Source organism: Emys orbicularis, chromosome 1 (assembly GCF_028017835.1).
Source record: "Emys orbicularis isolate rEmyOrb1 chromosome 1, rEmyOrb1.hap1, whole genome shotgun sequence".
Taxonomy (NCBI): Eukaryota; Metazoa; Chordata; order Testudines; family Emydidae; genus Emys; species Emys orbicularis.
The window spans coordinates 29,900,332-29,912,821 of NC_088683.1; the positions used below are offsets into that span (position 1 = coordinate 29,900,332).

General features: G+C 38.5%; 1 protein-coding gene across 1 annotated transcript in view; it reads right to left on the reverse strand.

Moving 5' to 3' along the window:
* Positions 1-3,295: 3,295 nt before the first annotated feature.
* Positions 3,296-12,490, reverse strand: part of ATXN7L1 (ataxin 7 like 1) — a 128,864-nt gene continuing 119,669 nt past the window's right edge. Inside the window, exons 8-10 of the mRNA XM_065397602.1 lie at positions 10,957-11,893; positions 6,273-6,347; positions 3,296-3,337 (exon numbers count right to left, since the gene is read on the reverse strand). Of these exons, the coding sequence (XP_065253674.1) occupies positions 3,296-3,337; positions 6,273-6,347; positions 10,957-11,893 (1,054 nt within the window). The remainder of the gene's footprint in view (positions 3,338-6,272; positions 6,348-10,956; positions 11,894-12,490) is intronic.

Genomic DNA, 12,490 nt, shown 5'->3' on the forward strand with positions numbered 1-12,490 from the left:
GGTTGTTTGCTGAGGGCAAGGGAGGATTAGATTGCCATGAGGAGAAGGGCTGGAGAGGGGTTATGATTAGCAGGCAAAGACTGTAGCTTGCTAACGTTATGTTTTAGTCACTAGAAAATGTGTTATTTTTGTTTTGTTTGTAACCATCCTTGTCTCTCTTTTTCTCTTGCTTGGTATCACAAATCTATGTTGTTTATTAATAAACTTATTTTTGTTTTATTATAAATTTGTCCCAGTGCTGTTACACTAAAATAAGGCATTCATCCTCAGTTGAACTAGCAGGCTGGTGTGTATTCTGTCTTCTTGGAGACTAGTGGACCTACTAATTTCTGAGTGTGTCCAGTCAAAGGGACTGGACACTGCAGAGAGATGTCTCTGGGGAACTCGGAAACTGGGGTTCACTGCATGTTACCTGGCAAATTCTTGAGGAGTTTGTTGATGAGGCCGACCGACTGGTGTGGCAGGGAGCTGTCACAGTTTAAGCTCTGCCAAAGCTCTCACCTGCTGAGGCAGAGGGGAACCAGGGGCTTACGGTTCTGGGCACCTCGAGAAAGGGTCACAGAACCCCGTTTAGTCCAACTGGCTGGTTCTCTGCACAGGAGTTAATCTTCCCCTGTGAAATGAAGAAAAGTACAATTTTAAAATATATACACATTTGTTTTTAAAGTTAAATAATGACACTGCACATTTTTTCTTACAAACATATAAATTATTTTATTTACAAAGCCATGTTACAAAAAAAAAAAAATAAAGCAAAAAACAAAAAATACAATCGCTCACTAGAGAATATCTCCAGGCCCGGTGTTGAACCATGGCAGTATCAATCAGATACATGTTTGTTCTGTTTTTTCTTTTTTTAAACTGTAAGCCATAGAATTTACTATTTACACCTACTTTAGACATTTATTCTGCTTACAATTATCACAAGCATGGAATGAATTCTATTTGATACTGCTAACACAGAAAGGTGCAGGACAAAGAATGAAAATACTTAGTGTTACAAAATATGGACTGTAGAAAAGAAATTGACTGTACAAGTATGGCATTATTTTTTTAGAATGATTGGACATGCTTTCTTCAAAAGTTTTCTGGAAAAATTTCTAAAATCTGAAGTAGGAAAGCACAATATAGCAGGTGCAAATTCATTTCTGTGCAACAACAGTTATTTAATATACCCCATGACTGACCAGCTATGCAAAACCCACAGAGTTTTGTTAAAGTGCCATGGGTCAACAGCATAACAAAATATAAGGTGTAAATAGAAAAATTTCATTTTTTTTCTTTTTTTAAAACAATAGTTCACTGAGAATCAGCAATAATAGAATATGCTGTATAAACTATTCTCTACAAAGGTCGATCAGCACTATTTACAATTGTTACATCAATACAAAAGAAGGCATACAAGTTATCCAAGTTGCTTTTTAATTTTTTTTTATGGCTGACGGGCCTATGCATTGCGTATGTGTAACAACCAAAGCTTCTGAGCCTATATTGCTGGAAACAAATCACAAGATCTTCAGGCAAATGAGGGAGAAAAAGAACTGCTGAGTGAATGCTACACTAATAATGCATTATAGGCTGGTCCAGTTTATATCCATTTTTAAAAAGGTTGATTTCCATTTCACTTTTCAGGCTGAAGTTTTTAATACATATAAAATCAAATAATGCTTCTTTAATGAAGGGAGAAATACCATGGGTTTTCACTTGATACTTAGCTTTCACCAAATGCTGTCAGGCCTAAGCCAGTTGAAAACAAATTTAAGCAGCATTCAAAGGTTAGTCTCCGTGTTCCAGCTTTCCAATTAAAAGATGCATGTAAAGAGCTAAAAATTCTTAAAACTACTGAATTACTCCTTCAGTCACTGACAAGCATTATTTCTCAGAAGCAGCCACTGAATCCCACAAGCACTGTTTTTCCTCTGGAAGCAGAGGGACACTTCATCAATTACAGAGGGTAACTTTGTTACTAAGATTTTTAAATTCCTGCAGTTTTACAACCAAAATAAATTAAAAAACAAACATAGTTCTGCTTCTAAAACTGAACAAGACAAAAATTGTGCAAAAATAACAAAGATATGTACACATTTTTCAGTCTGAAGAAATGTTCAATAAAAACATAATTCAAAGAACATTTTAAAAATATAAACATTGCTTAAACTTTCCTACATTTCATACTGTTTCTGAAACTATTCCGGTCAGCTAGCTCCGAAATATAGTAAAACATAAATTATTACAAAATTAACACTATAAAAATTTACTTTAAGAATATCTTCTAAACTTTTTTCAAAGGATCTAGCCTCGTTTATAATTCCTTAAACATTTTATAATTCTTAAAATCTGCCTTAAGCCTTCTTTTTTAAAAAAAGAAAAAAGTAATCTCCTTACTATCTGCAGTCTCTCCTTTCCCCAAGATGTAAATAAACCAGCATATAAGTGCACTTTTAACACTGTAGAAATAAAAATTAATTCCTCTGTACTAATGTTCCAGTACCTGGTATCAATTTTCTGATTATAAAATCTACATTTTATATAAAAAAAATCAGTAATCCTATAAGAAACACTGTCAGTGCAATTCTATTGATGCAAACCAATCTGTTCAACTCCTGTCCTTGCAAACCCAAATTGTTTAATGAAGCAAACCAATAGTATGATCTTAGGGGTCACAACTCCCACCACGATACGGGGAATTTTCACGTTGCGTTCCTACTAACTTTAGCAGGAGTTAGATGTGTAAATCCTCCATGCGTTGATTGGAGTACAGACTCCTTAAGAGCCTGATCCTGAGAGACACTGAGCACTCAGAACTCCCAATGAAGTCAATGGGAGTTATGGGAGCTGAGCACCCATCAAAATTAGTTCTTAAAGTTGCAATGCCCCAATTGTTACAAACTGCTGAGAAATGCACTAGGTAATATTTTTTATCCATAAAACAAGCATAAATTCAGAGATTAATGTAGTTTGTAATTAATGACAACAATTTTGGGGGACAATTTAAAATCCAAGCCATGAATTAGATTATTTTGGAATGTCCACTGTTACTGTTGTAAGAAACAAAGGGAGCAAAGCAACATTAACAGCTTGAGAAGGCATGAAACAGAACAAAGCAGAATGCACAGATCAGTGGCAAATACAAGCGAGAAACTAAACAATCCTCTATTATAGCAGTTTTCTGTAAATTTAATTTAGAACCACAAACTGATAAAAGGTTAAATCCACCTGCAGGACACACAAAATAAAAACTTTGTGGTGTAGGGTTGCTGAGAGCTAGAGATTATAGGCTGGTTCCTTTTCCTTGCTATGGAAGAGTCCTTATCCTACCAGTCCGATTTGACGTTTTCTAAAAAAGAAAAAAGAGCCAGTTTCAAAACCATGAAACATTTCCCAGTACATGCGCTTGTTCATTCAATACTGTAACAACTTTAATAATGCACCTGCTGCAAAGCCTAAAAAAGGAATTTGTTTTTCTTAAATCTCATAACAAATAAAGTATAATCCCTTTTGAGAAATAAATTCTCTTTTTCTAAGAAATAAATAAACTCATTACAATGAAAAGAAGCTGTATCAAATATGCTGTTTGTTTCTTGTTGAGACTGTGTGTAGGGTTTAAAAAAAAAAAGAGATTCAGTGATACACTGACTTAATGAACACAAGAATCAGGGCAAATGTGAAATAACAAACAGGAGGCAGTTCTAAAGAATCTTTTCCTTATACATCACATCTCCACTAGCCTTAGGCAGAAAAGCTATTGTAATCCCAAATGACATACAATGCACTGTCACCTCTTACTACAGTGATCTGGTTATACATATTTAAAAACCATAATACAATGAGGGCTTGAAATATTAAAACAGTCAGGTACCTAAAAATATTACAAAGACAAAAGAAATGATTAATTATAAATCTAATGCAGGGATGGATGTTATGGCCAGTAATTCTGGGGAAGTCTGCTTTTAGTTCACAGCTGACATCAACAGGTAGAAGACATTTTCATGTAAAGTCATCATTTTACCAACTCCATTATGGTTTATTAAAAAACCACACAGCGCAGGCTACTGTGACAATATCCCGATTGCTGCAACTTTCAGATATCAGATCAGTTTATGTAATTGACAAAAATCTTACAAAAAGAGACATTGCCATATAGCGTAAGCCTAATATTTGACTTCCAGAGCACTCTGTTGCCAATTCATATGATCAGTATTAACCCCAATCATTCAAAAACCCTGAGTCAGGCCCCACTAAATCATGAGATTTAAAAACAGCAATATATTTTGGTTTATTTGCGTTTAGGGTTCATGTTTTCAAGCTTCAACTGCCACTGTGAGGGCTAGAACCTTACTTTTTTAAAATGAAAGCTCAGATTTTCTCTTAATGACTCTAACAGCTGGGGCTTTAGAAAAAATCACCAAATATTGCAATGCTTGATAAAACTGCAAGAGCTGGCAACAGTGTAATAGCTTCTGTTTATGTACGATTGCCACAAAATCAATGTTTTGTACTCTTGGGTTCTCACTGGTGGATCCAGTACAGCAGTTAACTAACAAGCCTTATTCCTGGGGTTGTGTATAGATGGTGCAGCTGAAAGAACAAAACAGGAATTGCCCCTTAAATCAACCAAAAATCTGTATTATGCCTTATAACAGCTTTCGCCCCTGACTGCTGTTGGCATTTGGATGTCATTCTCTCAAAACAAAAAGCCAGTGTGCAAGGAGAGATTTTCCAATGCATTTGTTTATTAATAGTAGTTCTTCCTCCATGTACTTCCTCCTTTAAATCAGCAAGCAAGGGGGAATACATTATTTTAGGTCATATTTTAGCAGTTCATCTCTAAACGATGGTGATTCAGATTATTGTCAGTGGGGGAAAATGATGCAAGCTATCAGCATTAGGACTATCACTATTCCTGCTGTTTGTTTCTCTCCTCTCTTGTCTACACGGGGAAAATTGACCAGCATTGACTGCTTTGTGAGTGGCGTACTTATTTCTGAAGAAAGTCACTTCTATTCTGAAGTAGACTGTCCATATGGGGAATAGTTATGGGGGAATATCTTATCCTTCTCTGGGGACTTGATACAGTGGGAAGGCTTTTGTGTTCCAATGACCCTGAGAGCTAGCCTGGTGGGAGTTTAACTCCTGGTAGGGCCGTCCAAGCTGGACATGTCAAAGGGTAAAGACTAAATGAAAAGCAGTCCACAAGTCCTCCAGGTTTAGCAACAGGCCAACAACCTGCCCTCTCACACAAGCTGCGTTATAGAAACACAACAAGGTAGTCATTGCAGCAAACAGTAGGACAGACAGGGATGGCAGAGCATTGTTTATGCCCTCAGTGATGTCTGATGGTGTGGGAAGGAGCCAGATTCAGAGTACCATATATACTCATTCATAAGCTGAATATTTTTGGTAAAAAAGAGCGGGGGTCGGCTTATAAACGGGTCTACACCAAAATTTGATGATTTTAAACTTTATGGAATCACTGAATTGAATATATAATACATTGTCGTTTTGTTTACCTGGAGCGTCTGCAGGCATGTAGCCCCTCAGCTCCCTGTGGCCGCAGTTCGCCGTTCCCAGCCAATGCTGGGAGCTGAGGGGCTTCGTGCCTGTGAATGCTCCAGGGAAACAAAACGTCCAGGCCCGCTAGCGGCTTACCCTAACGGGCCAGGAGCCAAAGTTTGCCAACCCCTGAAGTATAGGGTCGGCTTATGAAAGGGTCATACAGTTTTTGCTATCTTTACCTAACCATCTTGGGGGTGTCGGCTTATAAACGAATGGGCTAATGAACGAGTATATACGGAGTTTGTATGACTGTGCCAGTCAATTTCCTTGTGTAGACAAGCCCTTGTCTCCTCCTCTCAAATATTTCTCTGCCCTACTTCTCTCTTCTGATTGCAACTGCATGAGCCTAGTCAATTTCCTTTTGCAGTGAGTTTTATGTGTAAAGCACTGTTTCAGCTGCTGCTGGCTGGTGTTCCATCACATCAGAGACAGCTGGCCAGGCAAACGACAAACTGATTGGGCAGTGGTGTGGGTGGCCAACAATATGCAGGAAACTCACCATTCATACACTCTTTGGGAGCAATAAACAGCTGCAAAAAGAATCTTAATGAGGGGGGGACATCTAATATTAATTTATAAAAGGATTAAATCTACAGAGGACAAAGCTTAAAAATATAATTTAATACATAAAACAATTCAGACATTTCTTGACAGAGTATCTGCTATTTTACTACTGAAGTGACTTTCGCTTAAAAAACAACAACCCCAAAACTTACCTGTCTGTTGTGTACTGGGTTTGATGTACTTGAAGGACTGGATTGTGACAAAGCTACACTGCTATTTTTTCCAATCTGAAAGACATTAATTGAATAGTATTGAAAGGCACATTGTTGTCAGATGCATGGGAAGCCTGTATTGGCCTTGTTTTCTTTCATGTTGAAAGCATGTTTTACATTTATTTAGAAAACAGAAGTAACTGCTACTGTCTATTGAAAAACAAGTTTCTTTAGATATAATCCTAGTGATCTCACAGACCCTGTTAAAGGCAGGCAAATGTAGTTACATTTCACAAAGCACATAGGAAACACTAACTGGAACAGTATGGGATGGAAAAACAACAAATCAGATAGACCCTCTGTCTAGCTTTGTAGTAACCCGATTTTGACTTGTGGGCTACAGACTGATTTCAGACTGATGCACTGGGCTACAGCTAATCTATTGCAGCACCTCAAGCTAGTGGACAATTGCAAAGGCCTCAAGCTGCTGAGTCTTGAGCAGTCCTTTGGATTTCTGACCTCAAACTTTATTACATTTTGCTGTGTGTCATGGTCAACTTCCAGTACCTGTCCCTGTGAATCTACAGCCCTAACAGCTGCAAATGGGAAGTGCTGTATTATACTCAGTTACCTCTAACTGTTGTGCAGGGGGACACTTATGACTATTTTGATTACACTGTTGAATATTAGAATGGAGTAACCTACATTGCATTCCCCTAGTTTAATGTTTATACCCTTAAACACCCTTTTGTTAGGCGTTGTCTAACAAAGTCCTTTTAAAGTATAGTCGAGGTTGCAGCTTTTACTGCTGTCTTTTGTATAGTTTATTCTACATATTAATCACCCTCTGAGTAAAGCAAGGTTTCCCAATGCCCCTTAAGTTCCTGTCCTTGTTTTTAGCTTCAGTTTGCATCCTGAGTCTGTTACTTTCATAAATAGGTCTGTTGCATCCATTCCTTTATATTGTACCTTTCAGCATTTTAGACACTTTATGGACCCTTGCAATTGCTTCTTTTCTAGCTATTTCTCATAGATATACATGTTGTCTCAACTGCACAGAGACCCTCTCTATCATGTTTGTTGTTTCCTTCGACATGTTTATTTCCCTGTACTGAGTCTCAAAGCCATAACACACATGTTGATTCAGAGCAAATCCTTCCCTCTGCTAGTTGGTCAGAGGAAAACAGGAAGAGAGCATTTTTCAATCAGATTGACATGGTCCTTCTATAGTGCACAAGAAGCCAGATCAATTTATTAGCCCAGTGGGCAGGGAGTTTACATTGCATTTGAGGAGAGGGACACTTACATGCTTTCTTCTACACATGGAATATATAAGTTGTATTAGCCTCCCCACCTACCCAATGCTTCCTTCTGCCTCCATCTAGTGGGGCAGGATTTTGCACAGAATATGTTAGAATGTCTGATTATAAAAAGTGCGACAGAAGAGGTATTAAATCTCTTCTCCATGTGCTCCATAACTGGGGATTCTGATCCATATTATACCATGCCTTATAATACCTAGATTCAGTGGGCTGACCTATGGACACTGCTTCACTATTCTATCCATAGCGTGCTTTCTGTTTAACTGACCCCGCTAGTGATTTTCAAATGGTTTGAAAATGGTTTCAAATGTGGGGAAGTTGATCCTTGTGTTCAAATGAGCTGTGTTTGGTGCAGGATGCAGGGGGAGGATAGGGTAGGGCAGAAAGGTACCCTCAAGCCACCTTTCTGTTCCCTCATATCCTGCGGCTGGCTGGGTCCTGGTTTGGATGCTGGCATAACAGCTCAGGTGTTTGGGGATTGCTAGAGCCAAGCCCGGCCCTGCCACACCCTGATATATTGGTGCTCCAATGACTGTCTGGGGATGAGGTTAAATCCAGGTCACCTGGACAGAGCTAAATGATTAAGCCATGTGATCAACCACAACTGAAAAACAATGCCATTATTCCATGCAAAGAAACAAAATTATCCATTTTCAAAAGCTAAAATAAATCATCTCTCTGTATGTTATGTAATTATTGTATCTCTATTGGTAGCAGGAGAGAGAAAATACATAATGGTGCCCTCCCTTGGGGATCTTTACTCTGTCCATTACACCAGTCTGAGAGCCCTATTTGTCCTCTTTTCCCATTTCTGTGCTGCTCCTATGTATGGAATGTCCTTCCCAAACCATCCTCTCTTCAGTCACGTTCCCTTCAAAAACTCACTTCTGCACTGTCCACATGGAGGGAGAGTTTTCGTTTAAAACAAAACAAAAAGCCACACACAAAGCTATCCCCACCTCTGGGTTTTGCAGCGTGTCCTGTCTTCTACAGCTTTCTCTCCTTTCTAGACCAGTGGTTTTCATTTGCAGACCTCTAAATGATTTCAAATGGAGGTGTGGACCCTTTGGAAATCTTAGACACAGGGGTCCGTAGACCACAGATTGAAAACCACTGTTCTAGACTGAAACCCCTCAGGGCAGGGACTAGCTTTGTTTGTGTGCATTGCATATCAATAATAAATCATAATAAAGGTTTTATCGGTATGCATTTGGCCACAATTTATTTATTCTCACACCTTACACGTTTGCCCGCATATGGCGCCATTTTCTCCCAGGATTTCAAAGCTCTATAATTAGTGGCAAATCTCCATCCTAGATTTAGGTGGTGCATCGTAACAACCTTTATTTGATTCTATTTATTTAGATATTTAAAAACTGCACTGAATTCAGTGCTCTGAGCACATGCACATTAAAACGATAACCAACTGCTCAATAAAGGTGATTTGGAAATTGCCTCATACACCTCTGCTTTGGCTACCAGAACGTTCAATGAAATGCCCTCCTTGGAAGCTCTGCTGCTTTGGAGCCCTCTGGTGGAATCTGTACTACATACAGTCTGTGGCAACAAAGCAAGTTCAAGGGGGAAACTGTGCTGTTAAACAGCCATGAATGGTGCACAGAACTGAGATTAAGATGAATTTATTTTACTTTGACTTAAGTTTTCCTACTTCTGATTGGGGAACAGCATCGGGGATCCAGAGGTGGCTGTACCATTGTTTCAATATAAGCAAAAAAGAGAAAAGCTTCTGACCACACCCCTCCTCCTCACTGAAAAATGTAAATACTACCATTTGACAGATGGTGAAGACACAGGCAGTTCACAGATCAGGCACAGAAGTTTGATGATTTGCCTAAGGTCACAAAGCAAATCAGTGACAGATCTGGGAGGGAAAAGAGCCTAGCAACAGAACTTAGAGGGACTGACAATCAGCTATCTGCTCTAACAGACAAACTGTTCAGAATTTGTCACCCAATTAAAGTGGAAAGGGAAAACCCCTTAACATTGCTATTTATAAAAGCAATTAAAATCAAATGAAGATACAGGTTATTGTGGAAATAAATGCTAATTTCACAAATACCAGCTCTATGTATTAAACTAGCTATCGTAATTAACTAGTGCATCACAACTTTTTCAATACCATGACCCCATGTTACAACAGAAATAGCGTTGGGTTCCCACACTGCCATCTATCCATAAAGAAAGAGAGGATGGCCATAACTCCTCCCTCTCTCCCACAGCCTTGTTTGTGACCCCCTACGGTGAGAACCCATGAACTGGTCCATACAACATGGGGCTCAAATAAGTTTCTTTTAAGCCCTTTTACTACTTTGTTTTCTGTAATAAGTGCACTGTGGATTGTTCCAATAGTCACAGTATTCTGTGAAAACTACTGTTCCTTCTCTTTTGAACGTATTGATCTGAATTATCCAGTCATGATGTTTAAAGCAGTCACTATGCTTTGTGTGTAACGCATACTATTTAAAAATTATTTGAATGTTACTAAAAACAAATAAAAGTGTTTTTAAAACAAATCCACATGTGAAGCAAACTTCCATTCTCCTGGTTCCAACTATGAAATAAGTCTATTTTATTAGCTTTATTGAGTTCACCAATCCAAAAGTTACTGTACTCCAGAATAAGGACTGATGTCTAATAAAGGGGATCCTAATTCACAGAACTGAGGTCATCACCAGTCTTTGAACAATTCATTTAGGAGCCAAACCCCTAAAAAGGGAGTGAACGAGTAGTACTGCTCAAAGGGAAAAACAAGTTTGGTTTAGGTCTGGAATCAGAAAGATGCTGAGAGCACAAAACAGCCACTGAATCCATGGGAGTGACTGGTACTCTCCACCTTTCAGGAGCAGGCATTTATTTTGCATGTGTTTATGAAAAAAAAAATAGCACTCCAAAAGCAAAACATCTGTATATAAAGAAACCAAATCTGATGAGCTGTGCAGAGATGAGCTATACTGAGATAGATTATATATTGAATTTGCATGCACTGTACCAAGCCATGAACAAAGAGCAGGAATTATCTTCTGAAAGTCCTTCCCCATCCTTCCCCCACAATTTGATTTCTAAAACATAAATGGCTAGTTATATAGTTGCATTAAAACTGTTATAACTTGTAAAACAAAAATATTTGAATTAAGTATCACAAAGGTGTTGTGCACACTTGAACCTCCCTTCCACACCGGGTTCAAAACAAATGCAAAAACATTTTTGCATCAGCCTAAACAGTAAGTCAGAAGATGAAAAACAGAGTCTGAGACAATTGTAAAACCGGTTCCCTCACAATTCAATACATTTCAAATAAGGCAAACAAGACCTGCAGAGAAGTAACTGGAAGAATCCCTTACCTGCCGAGAGAGAGAGCTGTTTGGAGGATCTGGCACCGTAGAAATAAGGTTGGCAGTGCTCTTTTTGTGAACACTATTCATACCAGGCATTTTAGTGATTTTACAGGCTTTGCTACTAGTACTAGAGTTTTTACGTTTTTTTCCTTCTGATTTGTCAAAAGAAAGGGGTAGAGAAGACACTGCATTATGTGCTGCCAGGGAATGGTCCCCTGAATGGTGCACAAAGGAGGATACAGACAAATTAGAGGAATCAATACTGCTTACTACCATGCTCATGTGTTTTACTGAGTCAGTTGAGCTACTTGCTAATGAAGTCCGTCCTGAGGGCTCCGATTTGGCACTGAGTGGGCTTGTTCCATTGTTTGTATTGTGTACAGACATACTGTTATAGGAAGATGTAGCCTGATAGGAGTTCAAAGTTGAACTAGAGTTCAGGACACAGTTCTTTTTGTGGGACCCTGAAAATGAAGACGAGGAGGATGTTTGCAAAGATAATGAAGAGGAAGAAGACTGTGACTTTTTCTTTTTGTTACTTGAAGACTCATCGCTACGAGACGATAGGTCTTTGACTTTTGAGGATTTGCTGGTTTTTGTTTTGGATGGCTTGTGGGATGGGGAAGGGATGACTGCTGGCACTGGTGACACAGCTGATGGTGCCTTAAAAGTTGAGTCCATGATACTTAAACTTGCAGCCACATGAGGAAAAGCTGTGGTGTGTGACACAATGGAATTCGTATCCGACGCTGTCACAAAGGCTGCGTTCGATAACATGGCTGATGTCATTATGTAAGAAGAAGTGATTCTTGAGCTGATGGGTGTTGAAGGAATATACACTGCATTGGGGTTGCTGAAAGGCTGTAAAACCGATGCCGGAAAAGGGGTGGTGATATGTGCTGCTGGAGAAGGCATAGGGCTATCTGCCGCAGGAGGGATTTTCCTAAATATGAAAAAGAAAAACATTGAGGTTCAGATTTTTTATTTTTCATTCAATCTGATAGGTTCAATTTGAGCAATGCAGATAGGAAGAGTTTTCCTGGACAGACCAAACTATGAAAAAAAAGCAAACCAAAGACATTCTAATTCTGAATATTATCCCTAGTGACCATGTAAATTTTAACGCCAATACCACAGACTATATTGTGCATTTTGTGTCAGTTTAAATGTCTATCTTTTTTAAACTCATAGTTCTAATGTTAGGTGCTTTGTGATTCAACCTAAAATAAATATGCACACACATTTTATTACTATAATAATTTCCTAAACATGGATCTTAAATTATATTTTCCCAAAGCGTAGTTTCAAATCTGGAGTATTGATTTGATGCTGAAGAAAGTGGGGGAGTAATACACAGGCCTGAGCAGAGAATTATGCTGTGTAAGTTTCCCCAAACAACACTGCCAATGCTTCTTAATCTTGCCTGCAACACACCTGCTAATCTAGATCCAGGCTTCACTTCAGCAAAAAGTGCTAAGTGAAAATTCTGAGTTCAATGTTTCAATTAAATAATTGTATTCCAAATTTAATTTCCTGTTTC